Below are 23,989 nucleotides of genomic sequence, written 5' to 3' on the forward strand. Positions count from 1 at the left end.
GATTATTGGCTGTCCTCTCCCGCTCCTGGAGGAATTGTATAGTTCTCGATGCTTGAAAAAAGCAAAGAACATTTTGCAGGATTTGTCACACCCTGAACATTCCTTGTTTGAACTGCTGCCTTCGGGTAGAAGGTATAGGACAATTAAAACAAGGACAAACAGATTAAAAAACAGTTTTTATTCGAGAGCTATTATTGCTTTAAATGCTGCATGAAGTTGGAATTTGGGTGGAATTGGTGGTTTAGTTGCAATGTGAACCTTAAGGGAGTTATGGGATGGTTGTGAATGGTTGTGTGAGTGTATGTGTGTGTGTGTGTGGTTGTGGATCACTGAAATGATTGCACTTTTAATTTCGTTGTACTGTGTACAATGACAATAAAGTATATTATTATTATTAGAACCCACTTACAGGCAACAGAGACCAGAGAGTAATGATACTGTTGGGAGAGAGGCGATGGTACTCAGGAAAACTGCACCTTGGATACCTTCTGAATGCCTTGGAGATCCACCACCTTATCAGAATACCTTCCATCAATAAACATCTCTGCTGTCCTTCACTTCACTCATCCAACCCAACTCCCAAACTCAACTTGGTTACTACAGCTATGAGATACTAAATAGCGTTCTTGCTAAAAATAATTTTTTACAGTCTCACATAAAGCGAACTGGGACAGATGTGTATATTTGTATGTTGAATTACAAATGTAAATGGACTGAGGTTAGCTATTAGATCTTCCCAGCAGGGGAAGAAGAATGGCATGCCAGCATGTTTGGAAATGCCTATGGCATGCCATCATTCAAACTAGTACCCCACAGCCAAGGTGACGGGGAACCACTGAGATGTGAAATGAATGGACAGATACAGAGCATCAATTGTACAACACGTGTGCACTTTGACAATGCTGCTTTAGCTCAGTTGGCTACCTAATAGGTCAACTCATCTATGTTGCCTACTCCTCTCACCCCAACATATATATATCCTCCTTGTACTTTATTGTTGTATATTATCCCAAATCCTTGATATGAGTTACAAGATGTAGGCCAACAGGATCCACAAGGAATGGAAAGAAACAGCAGAAAAGTGAAAGTGGGGCACAAGTACCGTAATTCGTTGGGTACGAGAACTGCTGGGGCGGGACTGGAGCCATAGGTGGGCCTGCAACAGATCCATCCATGCTGCCTGAAGCTGTTACGTTTGGAGGAGGACTGAAGGCCTGAGGTTGCTGCTGCTGCTGCTGCTGCTGCTGCTGAATCATCATTGCCATTCTTTGCTGTCTGATGTGGTGACTTATTAGCTCTCTGTTTCGCTGAGCCACCATCTGAGCATTAAGGAAGCTTTGCTGCTAGCAGCCAAATATTTTGAAAACCACATTGGAGAACAAAGATAAAAAAAAACTATTAAGATCATGAAACCAACAATTCTTAAGTGTACAATGCTCAGAACTAGCAAAAGAGTGTATATATTAGAAAGTTCAGTAACAGACAAACATTTCTCTTATAAACCAGTTTAACAGAATCTGCAGTAAAGCATAGGTTAGCATCGTTGCACTAGCACGCATCACAATACTAGACCAGCATCAAGAAACTAGCAGTTTGCAATTCAATATTTCTGGAATGCTCACAGGTCAGACCATAAGCCAGTGAGCCTTTTTCTGATACAGTCTCCTGGTCAGTTTTGGCCTATCCATTTAATCTATTTACTATATTTAAAACATTTTAATGCCACCTTTCTACCCAATCAGGGCCTCCAAGTTGGCGCACACAAAAAATATTAAAACGTTTTAATTATTTAATTATTCCAACACTCTAATTACTATACCACACTGGCTTTCAAGTGAGGTTTCATGTGACCTGCACAAACAAAAGTTAAAATAGCTAGCAGATATGTAGTAATGCTAGAACACCTTTTCAGAGATTCACAGAAAGGCTGAGATACATAACAAAAGTGGTGAGGAGAAAGAGACAACCATGTGGTACAAAGACTATGGCACAGGGGTATCCAAAATGCTGCTATGCGGCTATGATATGGATGTTTGTAGAGATGATAAAGACTCACTGGTGACCCCATTTGGGGAGGTATAACAGGTCTCATCACCGATGCACCACCAGGGTTGGAGGTCTCCATTTTCATATCCAACGTTTGACGAGCCTGATTTAAAAACTTTAAAATGAGAAAACTGTGTAACATAACTGCTTTAAAATAAGCATTTCTGCAAAACACATGCTGCAAATACCACTCCAAATTAAGTAACTGAATTATTTTAAAACCCTAGTAGATTTTACTCCACAAAATGTGTACAGGCCCAGGCAAGCCCAATCTCATCAGATATTGGAAGCTAAGGAGGGCCAACCCTGGCAAGTACTACTTGGAAGGGTGACCTTCAAGGAATACCAGGGCTGGGATGCAGAAGAAGAGAAGAAGAGATTGGATTTACACCCCGCCCTTCACTACCCAAAGGTGTCTCAGAGTGGCTTACAAACTCCTTTCCCTTCCCCTCCCCACAACAGACACCCTGTGAGGTAGGCGGGGCTGAGAGAGCTCTGACAGAAGCTGCTCTTTTTCAAGGACAGCTGTGCCAGAACTATGGCTCACCCAGGGTCATCCAGCCAGGTGCAAGTGGAGGAGTGGGGGAATCAAACCCGGTTCTCCCAGAGTAGAGTCCGTGCACTTAACCACTACACTAAACTGGCAGAGGCAGGCAATAGTAAGGCACCTCTCTGAAACATCCAAGCTCCACTATGGGTCATCAGAAGTCAACCATGACTTCCAGGCATACACACATATGCACACTAACACAAATACTCACAAAAAACAATGATGATGTTTGTATAATACAATATACAATCTACATTAGATAATGGTAATTCGTATTAGAGATGTGAAGGCCTAGAATGAATTATTTTTCCCAATAGAAAAACTGTGAAATTTAGGGGACGATTGAAAAACCAGTCTGGAATGGGTGGGATGCTTTCAAGAATCTACTCTCTCAAAAGATAAAGTATGATGTATAGCATTCTACAGCATTAAATAACTCCAACATGTAATATATTTTCAGACATCTTTATAACTGTGAATAATTTTGCCAACAATTAATATACTATAATATGTTTGATATGTTAAGGAGTTCAGCATTTTCAGAGTTTATCTTGGGAAACATGCTGATAGCCCTATTGTAATTCTGACTGTACAAGACTGCTTCTGTCCAAACACACATAACTTTGTTTACCACAAATCTGTTTTCTAATTTCAAATTTTATTTCCCCCCACACACACACACCACTTTCAAATGGGTCAAAGATACATACACTAAGATAGCACAAGGTGCAGAATTTCGTGGCTCCCTTCTCAAGTACTATATGCAATTTTGCTTATAGAAAAGGAAGGCTTTTATACTTGTAAATGCAATATGGCAACCAATATGCCAATTATCATTTTTTCTGTTCTAAGATATAAATGCTTGCAGTTTAAGTTGCTACACCAGTAAATTAAGTTTAGGTTAGATAGAAAATTATTGCATATATTTCAATTTCCCCTCAAAAAAATACTGCTTCACCCCAACATAAAATTACTAGGAAAAGTTTACTGTGGTTTTTTTAATCATCCTAAAACCATAGGCCTGACCCGGAAAGCCCAGGCTTGCCGGATCAGTTCAGATCTTGGAAGCGAGGTCAGCTCTGATTAGTATTTAGATTGAAGACCACCAAGGAAGTCCAGGGTCGTGATGCAGAGGCAGGCAATGGCAAACCACCTCTGAACATCTCTTGCCCTGAAAACCCTCCAGGTTCACCATAAAGTCAGCTGTGGCTCGACAGGGGTGGGGGGGAGCGGCAAAAATCCCATGGAGGAGTGTATAATGTCAGATGTAGTCCTAGAACTGAAAATAAGAAAGACGGGACTAGATCCAGCAGAGGGCGCTGACAAGTTGCCAGTCTTCCTTGCATCGGTCTCTCTCTCCCCCCCCCCTCCATTTCTGACCCGGGGAAACATTACTGCTGGGGTCACAGGACTCACAGAGAACAGTGACTCACAGGGCAGAGCAGTAAGGAGGAGGGAGAAAAGCAAAATTGCTCCCTCCTGACTCTTGTGTGAGAAGAGCTTCACTGACAGGAGAGAAAGAAAGAGTTATTTCACGCCTTTCTCTCTCCACAATGCTGCCTCTTGACCTGCTTGGCTGTCATTCCAAATGGGCCTTGTTTCGTCACCCTGGGAATTAACTTTCCAAGGGCTGGAGATGAAGAAGGAGAAAGCGAAAAGATAGGCAATCTTCATATGGTCCTTCCAGGATCCTTGCAACGGATGCCACACTGGGTATACAAAATGGCTTTCGTGCAGGGAATGGAATGCTGGGATAAAAGGAAGTAAACAGTGTGCTTCAGCTTAGGTGATGCAGTTCACTAGTTTGCTCTGTAATGAGGGGGGAAAAGGTTACCTGCTGCCCTTGAAGCCTCTGCTGGAGTTGCATGCGGAGTTGCTTTGGCGTGTTAGTTCTGGGCCTCATCATGCTGGCTCTGGGATGCATACTTTGCATTGGGAAATTGTTCTGTTGGTTCATTTGATTCATCATAGAGTTAAAGGATGCCTGTTGGCCTTGAATGGCGGTAAAACCCCCTGGCATTACTGCACCCTGTCCCTGGTAGGGCTGACCATACATGGGAGGCTTCTGGTCAATCATTACTGTAGTTTCTTGGCCATGAAATGATTCTTGCTTGGGTTCCAAAGCTTGTCCCTTTAAATAAAGAAGATGTGAACTTGAGATGCATTAGAAAATACCCCATTCTCCCCATGCCTTTTTTAAAAAGATAACACAGAAGTAACTTGCTTATAGCATGCAATGTCCACCTAACTTGTGATCTAGTAAGCTGAGCATAGCCTGCCATTAATATATGGCAGCCCATCAGGAGTTCGTTCAACCTGCTATTGCTGTTTGCCTGGGACTGCCAGCTGTCAAACATCTGGCAGATCATAATACCTCGCAGGGCTGTGTTCAGCTTGACAGCCCCTGTGTTATATAACACCAAATCTCTTACTCAGAGAACAGAATATACGGATGTAAACTATTGCATGAAGTATGCTAAGGTCAAGACCCCTTGCCCCACCCCAGAAAGATCTGGCAAATAAAGACCTCATGTCCACTGGTGACTTACTTGATTTACAAGATCAGGAATCCCTAAGGCTCTATCAATTTCTTCCAGGCTGTTGACATCTGTATTACTCAGCAACATGTGCAGCTGGTCTAGAAGAGCCCTTTCATCACTTTGGCCATCAACAGTTGGAACATTATATAAGAAATCATCCAAAGTATTTCTAACTAACGGCCTAGAAAAACCAAAATGTTACAATTGGGAAGTTACTGAAATGTGATGTTATCGGTTATCCAGCTCTTCACTCTCAGAGACAGTGCATTTTCCTACTTCGTAAAAGTGCTATCTACAGCAGTGAGATATGGACAATATCATCTGGGAAGCAGGCAGAATTTAAAACAAAAATCTCTTCACCTAGCCAGTACTGGGATATTAACCACGCTAAATCACCATGAGCCCCTTACTCTCCCCACTCTTCATCTGATTTTGTTTCATTGTAGGTACCTTTTCCTTTAAAGGCGGACTATTGAAAGCACATAGATCTAGTGAACTCTAAAATAATTCAGAATTCAGTGGATCTTGGGCTGTACAATTAGGAGGTTTTGAATATTTTGGAGGTTCACTGTATCTCCTGTGCATCTTTAATAGCCTGCTTTATAGCAGTGTTGGGGTGCTGCCACCCTCTCTTCCATCTTTAATACTGGCAACGATCATAGCAAGCAAGTAATAGCGGCATGCTTATCTGGCTGCGGACAATGCAAGTCAATATCAACGCAAAGGACTCAACCTACTTGTACAGTCGAAGAGTTCCCAGAGCACTCTAGAAGGTCAGAATACCCTCAAGTAAAGCAAATTGCATCACAATTCCCAATACATTTCCAAAGAACAGGGGACTCAATCTACTTAAGTGTGCTTCCTATGCTCTGCCACAACAGCTTCACTTATCCAAGCAGCGTGCCACCCACCCTACACATGCACAAGATCAACAACTGCCCTTACGTGTGCATTCTCAGTTTTGCCCCCACCATCACCACGTCATAGAATGGCCCGTCTGAGGAGGACGGGAAGGTTCCCACATGTCTGTCCTTCTGGAAACTATATAAACAGAAGGAGGGCATTTTTATAAAAGTAATACGGCTATATTATAACGGAATGGTTCACAAGGGAGTTTTGATAAAGGAAGTGGGGCTGTGAACTGCACTACTGCATTTAGTATGCATTATCTGTTTGCTGTATGTATGTATTACCCTACTCTCGTGGCACTGTTTTTAAACTTGTGTGACACAGTTTTCTGCACTGTTTAATACTTAGCGCTTTGTTTCTGTACTACTCCAACTGCACTGCTTGCTAGATATCAAATTCTATTGATTGCATTGACAGGCACTGTGTAGTCTACTGTGGTTCTCAGAGAGAAAGGCAGACTACAGATACAACAAACAAACATGACCCAAAATAAAAGTTGAGCCTTTGCCTAAATTCATTACATTGGTACATTGTCACACAGCTGAAGACTTTATAACAACTTAACATATGCCTTTTCAACCATTTTATGATGGTTTGGCCTGGTCAAGTATTTTAACAATACAGATAGAGGCCAAATAATAAACTGGTAGCCAGTTAACCATCCATCTTGTTCTGAATGTCACTGTACCTTGTTTGTGAGCCTCGAGGTCCTTGCTCCATAGATAACATGTTTTCTGGCCATGAACTTGACTGGGTAGATGGTCCTGGATGAGCATAAGGATTCCCTGCCATACCAATATTAATATCATTTGGTCCTTTAAAAAAAAACACAAAAAACAGAAAACACATACTTATTTCCAGAGTCCATTTTGCTAGGCAGGGAGATGTTTACTCCACAGACTGTACAAAAAATGACCAACAGGAGAAATGGAGGTCAAAGGGGTGGGGAGAGTAAACATCCAGTGGAACATTTGCAATCCCCAGCCCTTCAGCAGTCATCCAAATGGCAAACCAAAAATATCTGGATAGTCTCCACTCCCATACACATAAGCATAAGTTTCCACCCTCCTAAAAGAGACTCTCTTTCTCAACCCCACTACTTCCTGGGGAGTTGGAAGCTACAGCTACAACACAGCACACTGATGGTACCACTCCAAAATGGAGCCACTCTGCAGCTATGATTTGGCTACGTGCCAATGTTGCTGAGGACAAGCAAACCATAAGGCAAAAATGCAAAGGCATTTGAAGAAGAAGAGAAGAGATTGGATTTATACCCCGCCCTTCACTTGGAGTCTCAGAGCGGCTTACAAACTCCTCTCCCTTCCCCTCCCCACAACAGACACCCTGTGAAGTAGGTGGGGGCTGAGAGAACTCTGACACAAACTGCTCTTTTTCAAGGACAACTGTGCCAGAGCTTGTGACTGACCCAAGGTCACATCAGCAGGTGCAAGTGGAGGAGTGGGGAATCAAACCCGGTTCTCCCAGATTAGAGTCCGCCCACTTAACCACTACACCAAACTGGCTCTGTTTGCCCTTGGTGAGGGCAGCACAGCACGTAACAAATCTTATTGGCTACATAACAACGGCTTCACGAGCTGCAGCAGCAAAAAGAAATTATTTTAAAGGGGGGGGGAGAGACAGCACCAGTGTAGCAGTCAACTCAGGCTGCAAACCCAGGCAAGTGGGAGCAAAATGCTACCCCTTCCAAAACAAATTTGCAGCTCAGCCCCATTCAACAGTCCATCACCACATCAGTACTATAAACACTGTGATAAAGAATCACAATAAGACAGTAAAAACCTATTTTTTAATCATACACATTCATTCAGCCTTTCCCTTACTGTGGCTTATCTAGCGATGTACATACAAATACAGTTTGCATTGTCTTTAAATGGCAATCAAATTTCTATTCAAACAGACATCTAAGAGGGAAAAAAATTCCATAACTCAGGAAGTAAACTGGTACTTCTTTCCACATCCTTAATATTCTGACCTGGTGAAACTGACAGTATTACCCACCACAAAAGCTTCGCCTGCTAATTCTAAGCGAAGCAACAGGGAACAGAGAAAGTCATGGTAAATCAACGCAGGACCTAAAACATTCATCATTTTTAGTGCACTCTTAGTTGTAACACCAACCCTATACAACAGGTGGCCAGAGCAGGTGAGGCAGTCCTTTAGATATCCCAGTCCTAAATCATGTAAGCCAAAACCAGCACTCTGAATGGGGCCCAGAAACAAACTGGTAACCAATATAGATGAATTTAAAATTGGGGTGATGTGCTGATGAAAACTAACCCCAGACATCCATGTTCCAAAGTAGTTCAAGCTTCTTTCAAACTGTTTTCGAAAGCAAACCCACATAGAGCACATTAGATGAATCTAATCTGGAGATGATTAGCGCATGAGTTGCAGTGACTACATCCCACAGCTGGTAAACCAGCCAAAGCTGGTGAAGAAGCAGTTGCCCAGGCTGCAGCAACCCAAAATGCCAACAGAACTCCACAGTTCAACTTTTGCAGTTCCATTTTTGCTGAATTTATTCCCTGTTTGTCTTTTTGCTTGTCTTTTTAAAGGGTGGGGGGGTTTGCACAAACATGGGGATATGCAGAATCCTAAATGAAAGCCATGACTGGTATTACTGGATGAATTTGACTATCCATGTAGATGCCAGATATTGGTTACTAAATACAGTAATAATAACCAGTGCAGCACTTCTCACATAAACACTTACTCATATGGATCATCTGTTGTTGGAGCATAGATCTGGTACCAGGCATACTGTTTGATCTCATGGGCAAACCAGGCATGGACCCTCCCATTGTAGATCTGGAAAGTGTTGGGTTGCAGTCTGGTCCTGGCCGTGCCACTGGAGCCGAACTCGTAGGTTCCATCCTACTAACCTTTGGGTTCTGCAGGCTCCAGTCACCTCCTGAATTCTGATTCATAGACATATTTCTGTTTGAGCCACCTATGAAAAAAGAGCACGTAGATTATTTTCTCTTTAAAAATACAAGTCACACTTTGGTACAACAATTGTTTTTGTTTTATTTCCCCCCCCCCAAAAAAAGGGCCACATGCGCTGGGCTTTGCCACATCCAAATTCCGGAAACAGCCCCCGAGGTCTGGGACACCCCATTTGGAGCAGCATGGGCTTACTACAAGAGTAAAAATCCACAAACCACTATTTCCCCATACGCTCATACGGGCTACTTTGGATCCCAGCCATATATTTTTCATCTTTTGCCTGTTAAATATAAATTAGATAATCAAAATTCAGCTGAGATTAAGTACAGCACACAAACATGCACAGGATATGGTCTTTGCCATTGTTCAGCCACGTGACAAGGGCTCTGTTCAAACCTCTTGCCAAAGCCATAGTTTGAGCTTCGAAATGTATGTGCCGTCTGCTCTCATCTTCTGCCTGCTCAGGCTGTGGTTTGGAAATGCAGACAATTAAGCAAACCATACAGTTTGATGTGGCTTTCCAACCTAAGGTGTTTGTGCCAAGTATGGTTTGATTCCATTTCACTGGCCTCTCCCATGAAAACCTTGAATTAGTTTTTAACATGCGAACTGAACTAGCTCAATAAGAACCTCGGCCAAAAACAGGTTAGCACAATCAAATCCTGACAACTATTCTTGTAGCTAACAGCTGGTCCATCTTTTTAAACTAGAATGTTGAAATATTGTATGATCCATTCTTTCACACTACAACCAATGCCATTCGACTAAGATCTACCACATCTTGCGCTGACACTTTGTTGTTGTATTATATCGTTTTACTGTTTTAGACTGTTTTATCTGTTTTAATTCTGGCACTTGTGCCTCGTTGTTAGCCACCCCGAGCCGTCGGGGAGGGCGGGATATAAATCCAAAAAGTAAAATAAAAAAATAAATAAATAATAAAAATCTGCTTTTAAGTCTAAAGCCTTCAGAGCTTTTCAGGTAAAACAAAAGGCTATTGATATGAACAAACCCATATTCGCTCCAAAGTTTTCCTGGTTCTCAATCATTCTTGGACTTCCACCCATCATGCTTTGCTTTTGTAACATGGAAAATGCATTGACGTTTCTTGCAGATGGGCTTGAGCCCACAGACACGGGACTGTCTAAAGACATGGCTCTGTTGAAAGGAGGACGGGTGGGCTGCACAGATTGCGGACTTCTCATACCTGTTGAAGAATTAAAAATTTATTTGCAACTGTAGTATCTTTAAACTTACAAAGAAACTAAGCTACTGCATGGATGTTTGCTAAACATTTATGCTAAACATTTAAGAACACTATAGACGTTTATTTGTTGTTGTTGTTCAGTCGCACAGTCGAGTCCGACTCTTCGCAACCCCATGGACCAGATCACGCCAGGCCTTCCGGTCTTCCGCCGTCCTCTGAGGTTCGCTCAGCTTCATGTTCGTTGCATCTATGACACTGTCTAACCATCTCATCCTTTGCCGTCCCCGTCTTCTTTGACCCAGCATCAGGGTCTTCTCCAGTGAGTGCTCCCTTCTCATTTGGTGGCCAAAGTATTTGAGCTTCAGTTTCATTATCTGGCCTTCCAGGGAACAGTCAGGGTTGATTTCTTTTAGGATTGACTGATTTGATCTTCTTGCAGTCCAAGGGACTCTCAAGAGTCTTCTCCAGACCCATAGTTCAAAAGAATCTATTCTTCGGCGCTCGGCCTTCCTTATAGTCCAACTCTCGCAGCCATACATGACTACTGGGAATAGACGTTTATAGCCTTGAACAAATAAGTCTCTACTGGATACTACGATGAGAAGTGCTTTTTAAAAGATCTGATTAAATTTTCCAGAAATTCTTCATGCAGCTTGGTTATCGACCAAAGTTTGTCACATCAACACAAAATCTTAAAAGGCTCAACCCTACCAATGTTCACTCTGCAGATATTGCAAAATACATCATAAATTTGTCTGATAATTCTGGTCTACAATAATACACATATAGCCCTTTAAATGTATGTTATGGAAAATTAAAAGTTCATCTCACGAGGTCCGCACAAGGGATACTATCTGAAATGGAAGGATATTTGCTTAACACATACTTACCCAGAGGTGGATTTCCTTGACACATCAGCTGCTTGTTCCCCATATTATTCCCATTCATAGACATGGGATTACTGCAAAACTCTGAGCTGCTCAGGTCACCCAAAATTGCATCTAAATTATCGACCAAATCTCCACTCATCTGAAAAGGAGGGGAAGAAAAAACTATTTACAACAAAATTTCATTCCATTTCGGTACTTTCAAACTGACATGGGCCATAAACTGTGATGTCTTTGAAACTTCCTGCTGGCTCAAAAGAACTATATGAAAACCATGTAACCGTTCAGGCAGTTAGGGTTATTTACTGTTTTGGGAGGAGGCAACAACTGGATTTTTAGTTTGGCACTCTGTACTCATTTGATTAGGGAATTAGGGATCCATCAACGAACTTTAAATATGCATTTAAAAAGATACCCCCAAGTTAACTTGCCAGCAGACTTTTAAAAACTGAGATAATAGTTTTTTTACAAATCCACGGGTGGCAGGCAGCTGCTAAGGAGAAAGGATGCCTCTTCTGAGAAGGTGCCTGCTGTGATATGTAGATGCATCATCTTAAAACAAAGAATGCTTTTTTCTTCATAACCGTTTTGTTCAAATGCAAATTTATGCAGATCAAATCAACTGATAAAACTTAAAAATGATTAACTGACCAGGATCTCATTTTGCCTGTGCACTAAAAGCTTCCAATTTAAAATTATACCTGCAGCTGAAGGTCCTCAACAGTAAGGTTAACTACTAATCATGAAGTTACACTCTGAAAAGTAATGTTATATTTAAACATCATTTAAAATGGTTTTGCTACAGCACAGTTTGAATTTCAGATCAGCAGAGGTTAGTGTTTGAGCACAATGGGGTTAGATCCAGCGGAAAATTCCCACTTGTGCTAGAGCTCTTGTTTGAGTGGAAATACAAGAAAAAGACTGGCAGCTGCTTGTGCCAAATCTAACTTACTGTATCTCCACTTGCATTTCCGCAAGCTCTTCTGCAACCAATTTCTTGGCACTGTAATATACAGGGAGGAGGAAAGCACTAGGTCAGGAATCCTGAACCTTTTTGATCCTGTGGGCACATTTGGAATTCTGACACAGCACAATGGGAGCAATAACAAAATGGCTGCCACAAAATGGCCACCACAATCAAATCTCCAACAGTTAATCAAAAGCCCTGCTGGCAAAAACCTGGCCCTGCCGAACTCCCTATAAAGACTTGGCAAGCATCGGAAAAGATGCTGGCAAGTGCCATGGAGCCCAAGAGCACCATGTTGGGGACCCCCGCACTAGGAATCGCACAGGATCTTGTGCAAGCAGAACTGCACAAAAGTCCATTTATGGTCCCTGCCACATGGGGGGAAAGGAACGGGCGAAAATGCGGCTTTATAAAGCCCACCAAAAGAAACACGCGGCGGCGGGATCACATTGATCCCGAGCTGCGGCGCATTCCCTCCCCGGCAGGATCAGATACCGGGGGAAGCCACGGTGGGGAAAGGGAGACTGCCGAACTGCGCATGTCTGAGCATGCACAGTTCAGCCAGGAGCCGGGGATGCGCCAGCAGAAGGACGCGCCGGCGATCCCACGGCCAGGCTTTTATGTGGCGTGCTGGAAAAACCACCTCGGTAGGTGGTTTATTTTTGCTGCGGCTTTTCGGGCGAAGGGCCGGATCGGGGACGGGTGCGCACCGCCTCCTAGATGTTGCGTTGGGATCGCACCCTTTTGCTGCACCCCCGATCCGTCCCTCTCCCGGCCCAAAACCATTCGTGTGACCAGGGCCTGAGTTTCCATTTGCACACTGCTGGGTGAAAGCGCAACCCTTTCATTTCAAGAAATTATGCACGTGGGAAATTGCTAACAAGCCTAATAACTAAATTTTTACACAAGATCAGGACACTACCTCTTCTGTGGGCTCTGTTTTTATTTTCATCTCTTTCTCTTGGCTCGAAGTAGGCATCGCAGAACTACTGCACTGTCCCATTTTGCTGTCCATACTTTCTATTTTAGGTTTTATCTCTTTCGAGAGATCCTTTCCGTCATCCTTGTCAAGCAAATACCTCAGCAGAGCATGGTTCTCTTTCTTTTTTGGACTCAGCTGTTCCTGTTTGATTGCTCCTTCACCGCAGGAAGCTGAGCTGCTGCTGTCATGGTAGGTATCTTTACCAGTGGCTTCTGCTGTGATTTTGGCCACCTCGGCCGGAGAATTACCATTCCTCAACAACTTGTGTAAAATCCTATGCTTCTCTTGCATGTTGGATGAAGACGACACTCCTCCTGATGTAGAGGAGGAAACGCCCGATGAAGGGCTCGTGGCATTCGTAGGCGGTTCTTTGCAACTGGAGTCCAAGGGGGAGTTTGACAGTGCTGAATGCCCTCTCTCCTCTGAGGAACAAGTTAGTAACTGAAGCAGCTTTTTATGGCCTTTGCTCTCAGGGGGTCCCCTTTGCTCTGAACCTTCGAGGTTCTCCTCTTTGATATCTTTGTTACCAAGGGGCTCCCTGTTGATTGACTGACACATTGAACTCTCCACTTGATTTTGTTCACAAAACAACCCAGGAGGGCTTTTGGATTCCTGGCTCCCCATTTTATTTGGCTGAGCAACGTTCATATTTGGAGAATTATCTAGTCTAGGTCCTGGTGAAGAAAGTGTAGACAGAAGGGAAGTCCCAACCCCCTCACTAATGGCCTGAAGAGCACTGAGCGAGCTGCTTGAAAAGTTGCTGCTGCTTGTGTTGCTGGCGGATCCCATTGGAGAGTGCACACCTATGGAAAAGAACAGAATTAATGCTCGAGGGGACTTGCCTCTAAAGTGGCACTTTTCAATGAAGCACCACATTTTAATGAACAGTTTAACTATGAACATTGTGAATTGCCGCCTTTAAAAAAACAGTCCGGAGGACAGGCCAGTTAAGTTTATTGCAGCAAACACAAGCAAGAGTCTTAGGCACCTTAGAGACCTTAATTATTGTTCCATCATAAGCTTTATTTGTATCTGACAAAGCAAACTCTAGTTCATGAAAGCTTTTGCAGGAATAAAAATGCCTCAGGAGCAGTGTTCCCTCTAAGCTGAGTTAGTGTGAGCTAGCGCACTGTTTTTTAGCCTCCGGCTCACAGATTTTTCTCTTAGCTCAGGAAGGAGGGCTCCAGAGCAAACTAATTTACGCAGTAGCCGAATCGCTTGCTCACAACTTTAATGCCCGTAGCTCACAAAGTAGAATTTTTGCTCACTGGGCTCCATAGCTTAGAGGGAACACTGCTCAAGAGTCTTATTGGTTTTCACAAAGCCAAGTACAAAACCGCCTTTCATACTTCCTGAATGCTACTGTTTTTCATGGTGAACGGAAGAATCACACTGAATTTCAGGCTCTGAAGACAAAGAGGAAAAAAGTAAATTATCTATATATTTTACAAGAAAGAGTTACCTGCTACAGGGGAAAATTGGTGTGAATTCACTTTTGGGCTCCCACGATTCCTAGGCGATACCATTAAATTCTGCTGACTGGAATTCAAGCCTGGGCTGCCATGCGGCGGACTGCTCATATTTAATCCATAGTTATTGCTCTGATAAGGAGAAGGCTGCATGGGTTGTCCAGGGTTCATTGATCCCATATTTCCAGGACCTCCGTATCTAACACTGCCCACCTGTCCCATTAAATTGGGATCTCCCATGCCGTAGTTCCTATTCTGCATAGGCATGTTTTGCCCTGGTGACATGTTCATCACACCACTGACTGAATTCGTGTTCCCCGTTGAAGATGCTCTGATGTTCTGTCCCATTGTACTGGGGTTTGGTCGATATCCATTTTGTTCTCTGAAAGTTACACACAGACAGTACAAGAAACTGATCTCCACAAAGAGTAGATTTAACAACATTACCCTTATCTTTTCTTCCATTATTCAACATTTTATATAATTCACACCAGCAACAGCAGTGCTGCCACATACAATCCTTCCTTATGGAATAACTTGCTTGACAAGGAATTTACCATCAAGCTGTAGTGTCTTCTTCTAAAGCCTGTTTATGTTTTTTCTGTTAACATGAACAAGAACTAAGCGGAGTGATTTAAAATGCAAAATACAGTACTTTAAAACCCGTCTTGCTGTTACAGCAAAGTTTTTAAAACAAATACAAAAACCATCAAGAAAATACTGAAAGCACAGAAAGCGAACACAGTCAACTTCCAGCATAGAAACTGAAGACTAAAAACAAAAATCGGCAGTAGACACTGTCATCATCATCATCATCCCTTCAGTACAAATTCATTCCAAAAAAGGATGGTCTCATTGCATGCCTATACATCCAAAAGAGACCCCTGATGTACACCTTGCAGGAAGGGGTTCTGAAGTCCTGGTCCAAGCAACAAGACAGCCCCAGCTGTCTAGGAGAGAATGGAGCTGGGCACGGAACAGCAGGCTGCAGCTCAAGGAGGAAAACTACAGAAGTCACAGGACCAATCCCACCACCACCACCACCACCACATGAGCAGAAGTGCTTTCCACTCACACATGGAAATCTTTGGATCTAAGCTTATTGCCTTAAAAGAAAGATGGAAACAAAGGCTGTTGTATCCACTTCTTTCTTACTCTTCCCAAACACTGGAATAGGTAATACTAAACTAGAGGGACCAAAGGTCTGACTTGCTGCAAGGCAACTTTATCCGAGTTAAGATACGTGTGTCTTAAGGTGACACTGAAAATCAGAACCTGTACAAATGAAAAAGGAGCAGATGGCTGTTCATACGATACAATTTAAACCCAACAGAGGAAGATACTACATTTTAACATTGTTCAGGCATATCTAACAAACGATTAATTTACTTTTCACCACTTAAACCAGTTACTATCCAATATACCTCGTAACACCTTTTAGACATTAACAGCTCTTAAATGTAATGAAACACACGTTGTTATTTTAGAACTAAGATTATAAATCTCACCTTTGAAGGAAATGGGTGGATATATATCCATGCCTGTCACTGGTAACTGGGTTTCGGAACAATTTACTTTTGGTTTGTGCTGTCACTAGTGTTCCATCTGCTAAGGAGAACCGATAGAGGGGAGTTTCGGAGTGACCCTGAAGATAAGCTGTTGGGAAGAACAAAAACTGTAGGCACCGCAAATTACACATTGCAGAAACCAGGAAAACATAACTGACAGCACCATCACTCATTTCTTCCCAAAATATCCTCAATGAGAAATGAAACATTGCGGGGGAGGGGATACAAAACTGTTGCACTGATATTTTAACATTAAAAACTGAACACCCAGCAAGCTTCCATGGCAGAGTGAGGATTCAAACCTGGAGTCTTTCAGATCCTAGTTTGATGGTCTAGCTGCTACACAATGCTGGATTCTCTATATGAATACACCTTCACAGCTGTTCAGCCACTTTCATCCCACTCTGTCACGTATTTACTAATATCAAAACAATATCAATATTGATATTTAGCTGTGTTGTTGCTATCAATACACTAGGCCCTATACAAATTGCTTTTCCTGTAAATGCATCTGTTACTATAGCCATTCAATGCAATTAATTTTAAATTACTCCTGGATGTCTTCCATTCAGTTTATTCCAAGATGGTGCCCCAAAAAAGCCCACTGGCTGTTGGACTTTCAAAATGCAGCCACTGAGTCTCTATTACATACGAAGACTACATGACTGCATTGAGATACACAATACATTATATAAAAACAACGTATAAGTACAGAGCAATGTATGTTTTAAGCATTTTGTTTACTTAAAAAAATTAAAATTGAAATCTATCCTGCAGACAACCATACTTTGGTGCAAATACTCAAAGCTGCCCAAGAGTATTTAGCAGCAGATTCTGTGACCTTTCTACCATTACCTGAAAGGATGTTAAAAAATGGCAGAACCAGAGCAAGCAAGAAAGCTCTGGGTTTGGCATATACCTTGCAGGAAAAGAAGTGGGAGATTGGCTCCAAATGTCATACGCATGGTCTGTGCTCCCAGGGGAATCTCAGCAAACCTGCCATGATGTTCCACCAAAGGGAGTATGCTAAAATAAGCCATCAAAAAGACTTCAATAGATGGCAACCAAAGATACTGACTACCTGATTGCTACAGGTAAATGGGAGTGAAGGCATGAAGCCCAAAACATGAGAAAACAGACTTTCTTAAGCATCGATTAAAAGATACTGCCAATCAAGTTCTTCAAGTTTCCCAATCAGCTTTGTTAATTTAAGACTTCTAGATATGAAAACAAGCATGATATTCTTTACATAGAAAAGTATTACCTTCTTGATAGTGGCGTTTATTTGACCATGGCTGTCCTTCATTTGCACATAAAAATCTCTGAATGCAACGGCGGATTGTATCTTCAAATCCAGGTCTCATAGACCTTAGGGAGTTTGTATCTATGTTAACCAGTTTACCTGTCAAGGGAAGAAAAATGTGCATGATATTGAAAGAGATTAAAATCCATATATAAACAGTTCGAAAAATATAAACATCCAAGCCACCAAGATTTTACCACGGAAAAGTATTCCCCCTTTACTGCCATAATGACCTGTATATAAGCAACTTACCAAACAAAGCAGTACAGGTATCAGGGGAAAACTGTCAGGCTAGATAAAGCCTACAATCTTATACTTCCAGGCCCCGCTCTTAAGATCTTTTACTGATTAAGCCAGGAAACGGGGCAAAGATTACCTAACAGCTTTGGCCAGTCTCTGCAAGTCTCCCCAAGCTTCTCCCTTTGTGCAATGAAGAGCAAAGTCATACCTTTCTACCCCGGATATGCACATCAGCTTCAACAGAATATACTTAAATCACATAAAGTGGAATTTGGCCCAAACGATGAAGCTGAGGCTGGGGAAATTGGCCACATCACATGAACTGGACCTAGGCAAGCTGTTTGTAGACAGACACACACAAACAAACTATCCCTGCATTAAGGCCCAGAAGTATAAGGCAAGCCAGGTACATGCAGTTTAAAACACTCAGTGAGCAGAAAAGTACAATAATGGTATCCTCTACACATCTAGGGAGAAAGTCAGAAAGTGAGTTTGTTGCCTGATCCAAGCCTTTGGGCTAGAGAAATCCTGAGCAAGTCAACAGTACAAAAACTTTTAAAATACCAGCAAGTCATATTAAGACTAGATCTGTTTTATGAAACATGCTTTGCTGTATTTAGGAATGAAGGTATATTCTCCACAGAGGTTCCTCACCTGAAAGATCATGCCTAGTAATAAAGCTCTCTGTGTTTGGTGAAAACACCCTTTCCACGGCAGAAATACGACGGGCCACACATATCATACAGGACTGCAAATCTGCAATTAAAAACATACTGTTGTTCCATGTGTATCACAGATATTTTATTGTTTAAAACTAGGGCCTTAACAAATATTCTTAGTTACTAAGGCACAAAGTGGAGATCAGCTCAATCCCACATACTATAGTGTAAGTTACGCATATTGATCAAAACTCACAGAAGCAAATCAGTCACTTGCCATTACCTTCTCCTTCTTCCATCATAGCTCTTGGCTGAGACAAAGCAAAACACTGCATGGTTTCAAATCTCTGTTGTGACTCCTGGTTGTTCCCTACATCCTCCAGAACATCATGCATGGTTTTCACCAGCATGCGACAGTTAAATGTATGACTCTTCTGTCTAGGTGCTTCATTGGTCCAAGAAACGCCATTCACTAAAACACAAAGATTTAAAATAACTTCTGACTCAAGAAGAGAGGATCCTCTACACCAGACGTAAAAAGGAAGCCTTTTAACTTCTTGTTAAACAAGGTGTGGAATGATAGGTGAAGTTACAGAAATTCGAGTTCACTAGATATATGCAAGTGAACAGCAAGTAATTCAATCACAATGCTAGATTTTACTTTATATTTTAAAAATAAATTTGTCAATGAATTTTCCCCATTAAAAGGCATAATGTGAAAGGTAACTGGAAAAGATCGATAATTTTGCTTAATTTAATAAAACAAATAATTATAAAGCTTAAACATGAATGCTTTGCACAATGCTTAACCTAAATATATTCTTTTTTTCTTTCTTTTTTTAAAGCAAAAATTGACCACTAACAGCTTTATTACCTGCAGATTTTGGTAAATTTTTAAGAAAATCCTTCCGATCCTCTTCATGCAAGATATTGTAAACACTTGTGTTAACCAGGTCCTCTTGTTTGTATTGCAAATACTGAGTAACGTTTTCTGATACAAACACAATGTTCCCATCTCGATTGACTACGAATAAGAAGCCATCCAGTGCCTAGAAATAAGATGATGGTACTATGTCATCAAGACACAAGGTGGCGCACAGATACATAAAAAGAGAGAGGTTTCTGAGCAAGAATCTTTAGGAATAACACAGGAGAATGGGTGAACACTGAACCAGCACACTTTCACATCTAGCCTTGGCATCTCTTAAGGAAGGGGGGCACTCAGAACAGCTCCCAGCTGAAGCATCTCACTATTAGGCAAAGGGAAGGAAGTCTAAGTGCTCCTTCCCTCCCTTCCTGTCCCACCTGACAGATGGCAGAGATCGAGATCTTCTGTCCTTCAGCTCTACTGGCTCTCTCAGAACTGCAAGCACAGCAATAGGTGTATGGCCTTATGCTGCAGTCATGTTCCTCTGAAGCAGGATGTGATTCAGAGTATGCACTCCACACTCCCCAAACAGCCCTTTTTACTCCCCGAAACACTGATACCAGAAAATGTGCAACCCGGATGAACAAAGGCATACCAGTTCAAGAGTTACAATGAGGTGGAGGAAAGGGTTGGATTTTCATCCCTCTTCCATCAGTAGAGCATCAGAGGGGGGATGATTTTGCCCAATTTCCCTGCCTCATTGCAGTCTCCTCAGTCATGTGGCTTTTTTTGTCTATGCAGATCCCACAACCACCACCACCAGCTGTCTTCCCTTTTTTTCTCCTCAAGGGGATGTTAAATTGGGCTATGGATGATGGAGGGAAGCGGGGAAGATCAGTATCTGCCAAGACGCTGTGTGGGTGGTTGGCAGGATACAATCATGTTTTTTTTAATGTTCTCATCCACTAAAATAATCCAAATATTGTATTAGAAAAAAGTTGATTGCTGCAAACGGCATAAGCTGCACAAGTTATAGATATCTGCATTATTTCTCTCATTTTGCATAATTTGTTCTGTAATTTGTACTATTGTGCACAGTTTAATTCTACTACATTCAGTCATGTGAAGGGCTACAGTAAAGTTTTAATTCAGTCTGATACAGCCCAGCTCCTTCTAGTGTAGTAGTATTACTTCTACAAAAGGAAAACAGGGACAAAGGATAAGAAGATTTAACACATCACAATCGATAAGACACAAAATCTACTGTAACAAGCGCTAATATACTAACATGGCAGTACTTCAGTTTAAACCCAAATCAATTAAAAGCTTTCTGAAATCAGAAACTATCTATTTACCTGTTTATAAAGGCCAAAAGAGAGGATTCCAAGAAAGCCTCTCAGGGCAATACTACCAAGGCTCTGTTATCTTAGAGCCACCCTCTGACATGTCAAATAAAAAGGGTATTCACAAAAGAACCTGCTCAGACAATTTCAATATGCAGGGAGAAATATAAAGATGAGTCAGTGCCAGTGTTCCCTCTAAGCTGAGTTAGTGTGAGCTAGCTCACAGTTTTTTAGCCTCCGGCTCACAGATTTTTGTCTTAGCTCAGAAAGGATGGCTCCAGAGCAGACTAATTTATGCAGTAGTCAAATTGCTCACTCACAACTTTGATGCCAGTAGCTCACAAAGTGGAATTTTTGCTCACACGACTCCACATCTATAACTGGACATTGGTCAGTGCTTGACATGAGCAGGTTTTATCAGTAAAAATGAACACCTGGAATCACATCCAGCAAAGAAAAATGACAACACACAAATCTACCATCTGCACCACCTAAAATTCTGGCCACTGCATTTTAGATAAAGTTCCAAACTTGAAATTTAAATGCACAATGGAAAGTGCTAACCAACCTTTGTCCTGACCTGGATGGCCCAGGCTAGCCTGATCTTATCAGATTTCAAAAGCTAAGCAGCATCAGCCCTGGTTATTATTTGGATGGGAGGCCACCAAGGAAGCCCAGGGTCACTACACAGAGGCAGGCAATGGCAAGCCACCTCTGAATGTCTCTTGCCTTGAACACCCTACAGGGCCACCGTACATTGGCTGTGACTTGACGGCACTTCCCACCATCAATCTGTAACAGGCATCTCTGTGCAGAACACACTAGAGTAATCCACTCTAGCAAAGCAGATGGAGGCAGCATAAAAGTACTTTTCTCATCCTGGGATGGATGGATATACTGTCAAGAATTCTAGGCTTTTAAAGAGGGTAGGGAAGGCTATGTATGTCTCCCACCTCTCTGTTCAGCCCTTTAACATCCAATTAGTCTAGAATTTCTCACATAGTTCTTCATCTATCATACTGGCCCTCATGTCAATATTACATCTGTCAGGGGGTGGGGGGGACACACACTGTATGAGGGTCATTTCACGTTTGGATACTGTGCCTAGGTAGGGAAGAATCACATTTCTAATGCTTAAAGAGTTCTACTGTAATTATATCAGTCATCTTCACAAGTCACATGCTAATATATTTTTATTACAGGAGAAAGGGAGAGAAGTGTGTTGTTTCAACGTTTATGTACACTTGTAGAATTGGTGTTTATCAAGTGATTCGGTGTCACTGCAATATACGTTGTTCTCATCTAGCAGTACAAAGACAGAATATCCTCCAAGCTTGCCTGTAATAAAAGAGGTCCCAAGGAATCCTTGTCAATAACACCTTGACCTGTTGAAGACACATCAGCCTTCTGGACATCATCATCCGTAGAAGCTGCTTTTCCTAAAATCGCAAAGCAAGTTTCATAAGTGGCATTGTACGCAAGCACACTGGCAAAATTGTGCAATGCATTCAGATTGCCTTAAACATGAACAAAAATCAAACAGGCACTGAGCTCTCGTGTTCTACCCTCCTTCTGTGTTTTTCCTGCTTCTCTTACCAGATGCTATTGCATCAAAAGCAGAGAACTGGGAGATTAGGGTTTGATGCCTCACTGTAAAGCACAGTTTGACTGACAGGTTACTGCCTGTGTGCACACACACCCTTCTCTCTGATTGGTCAGCACCAGCTGAGGCGAGCTTTCAAAAGTCCTGTCAGTCTTGTTAGAGTAAGTCAGTTGCCCTTTGGACTTTGACCTGGCAGTAGCCAGTCAGGGGGAGTGTGTGCGTCAGTCTGAGGAAAATAGACAACGTTTGCTTGGGAAGTGAAGGGACACAACCACTTGCCCTTACTGTGTACCAACACATTTGAGGAAAAGTTCAGAAATTAGAACTTAAAGTGTAAGTGTCAGCCCTAGCTGAATTCCATTTACTCACAATCTCCAGAACTGGGGTTTAGATTTGACAGGAGAGACTGGACAGTAGGTTGAAACAAACCTCTCTTAGTTAAGAACTGAGTCTCTAAGAAAATAAGTTTCAACTATACTCTGCTGTCTGTCCAAAATATTATAATGGTGATATGGAATGGTGGCGAATGACTCGGATGACCAGCGAGCACAGCGTTGAGCGGCGGAAGAGGTGGAATCAATAAAATCAACATTCTTGTTTTAACTTTACTTCATGTCAAGTACCATTTACAAAGGGATTTATAAGAGGGCTCCTGCTTAGCTACAATAAATCTCTGACTACGGCAAAAGCCTAATAGCTTCTCTATCACAGCGTGAGACACACAGAAAGTTACGATTCTACTATTAAAATACACTACTAAGAGGCTGCTCATTCAGGGTGGGGAACAGCATTTTGGCAGGAAAATCTGCCTCACAGTAGGGAAGAAACAGGGGCCCGTCATAGTTACATTCTAAGGAGGGAAGCAAGGGAGGAACACAGAATGGGCAGAGGAGGGATTATGTGACCCTAAAACCGATTCATTAACTCACTACAAATAACAACTTGGGTCTTGAAGATGAGTCAAGTAGCTAACACAAAGATAGCGAAGATTAGAAATTCCATTTATAATTGTATCAATTGATCCCCCACTTTGTTCGTTCCAGTCCAAAATTGTACTTGCAGTATTTTTTTTTAATAACGCTAAGCTCAATGATCACAGGCAGTCATTAAATGCTTCACAGAGAACAGAAACGTAACAAATACATTCCTAGTTCCCCCAACAATCCCTTTTGAGCCCCAAAAACTGTCTTTAGGGAAATTCACATCTGGCAGCGCCTTACACTGGTGGTTGGCTAGATTTAACTCATTGTGGCCAAATGTATGAAAATTAACACATAATGAAATACAGAGCTTCCTTTATAGTTAAGAATATCTTGCCTTGTTCCTTTATTTGCCGTATCTGTCTAACAGTTTCCTTTAAAATTGCACATTTATCTGGCTTAACATTGAAATTGTCAATGTCACTCAGGTTCGCAGATATCAGTTCAGCCAGTTCTTCGATATATTTGCTTTCCTGTTCACGTCGACGTTTCTCCCCACTGCAGATCAAACTAGAAAAGATAGCCATTTTTATGCATTCAAGCCTCATAACAAAACAATATCCTTTAATTCAATTTGTTTTACCATCAACATTAACACAAATTTACAGATGTATATTTGTGATGTAATTTTTATATGTGGAAAAACTAGTTGCTGAGAAGGTACACAAACCAATGTTTCCCCAACTTGGTATCAACAGGGAATTGGAAAGCAGGGAGATTAAGATGCAGTGAGAAAAATAACCAATACTTAATTAAACCCAGGGCTATTTTGGGGCAGGAACGCACAGGAACGGAGTTCCGGCTTGCTCCTGAGTTGGCCACACCCAGCAAAAAGGAATTCATTAGCATAATAGGCCACACCTAACAGCAGAAACTCATTAGGATTGGCTACATTAGGGGT

The 23,989-nt window shown here is 41.9% G+C and overlaps 1 protein-coding gene across 1 annotated transcript in view; it reads right to left on the reverse strand.

Annotated features, from left to right (window-relative positions):
- NCOA3 (nuclear receptor coactivator 3) overlaps positions 1 to 23,615 on the reverse strand; it is a 33,947-nt gene extending 10,332 nt beyond the window's left edge. Inside the window, exons 1-18 of the mRNA XM_015407189.1 lie at positions 23,426 to 23,615; positions 21,844 to 21,944; positions 19,169 to 19,343; positions 18,578 to 18,766; positions 18,290 to 18,391; positions 17,357 to 17,494; positions 16,033 to 16,180; positions 14,518 to 14,906; positions 12,996 to 13,858; positions 11,110 to 11,248; positions 10,025 to 10,219; positions 8,780 to 9,016; positions 6,734 to 6,860; positions 6,082 to 6,177; positions 5,146 to 5,317; positions 4,431 to 4,727; positions 2,057 to 2,161; positions 1,103 to 1,343 (exon numbers count right to left, since the gene is read on the reverse strand). Of these exons, the coding sequence (XP_015262675.1) occupies positions 1,103 to 1,343; positions 2,057 to 2,161; positions 4,431 to 4,727; positions 5,146 to 5,317; positions 6,082 to 6,177; positions 6,734 to 6,860; positions 8,780 to 9,016; positions 10,025 to 10,219; positions 11,110 to 11,248; positions 12,996 to 13,858; positions 14,518 to 14,906; positions 16,033 to 16,180; positions 17,357 to 17,494; positions 18,290 to 18,391; positions 18,578 to 18,766; positions 19,169 to 19,343; positions 21,844 to 21,944; positions 23,426 to 23,615 (3,904 nt within the window). The remainder of the gene's footprint in view (positions 1 to 1,102; positions 1,344 to 2,056; positions 2,162 to 4,430; positions 4,728 to 5,145; positions 5,318 to 6,081; positions 6,178 to 6,733; positions 6,861 to 8,779; positions 9,017 to 10,024; positions 10,220 to 11,109; positions 11,249 to 12,995; positions 13,859 to 14,517; positions 14,907 to 16,032; positions 16,181 to 17,356; positions 17,495 to 18,289; positions 18,392 to 18,577; positions 18,767 to 19,168; positions 19,344 to 21,843; positions 21,945 to 23,425) is intronic.
- Positions 23,616 to 23,989: the final 374 nt, after the last annotated feature.

This window comes from Gekko japonicus, unplaced genomic scaffold, assembly GCF_001447785.1.
Source record: "Gekko japonicus isolate JY-2015 unplaced genomic scaffold, Gekko_japonicus_V1.1 scaffold4788, whole genome shotgun sequence".
In the NCBI taxonomy this organism is placed as follows: Eukaryota; Metazoa; Chordata; class Lepidosauria; order Squamata; family Gekkonidae; genus Gekko; species Gekko japonicus.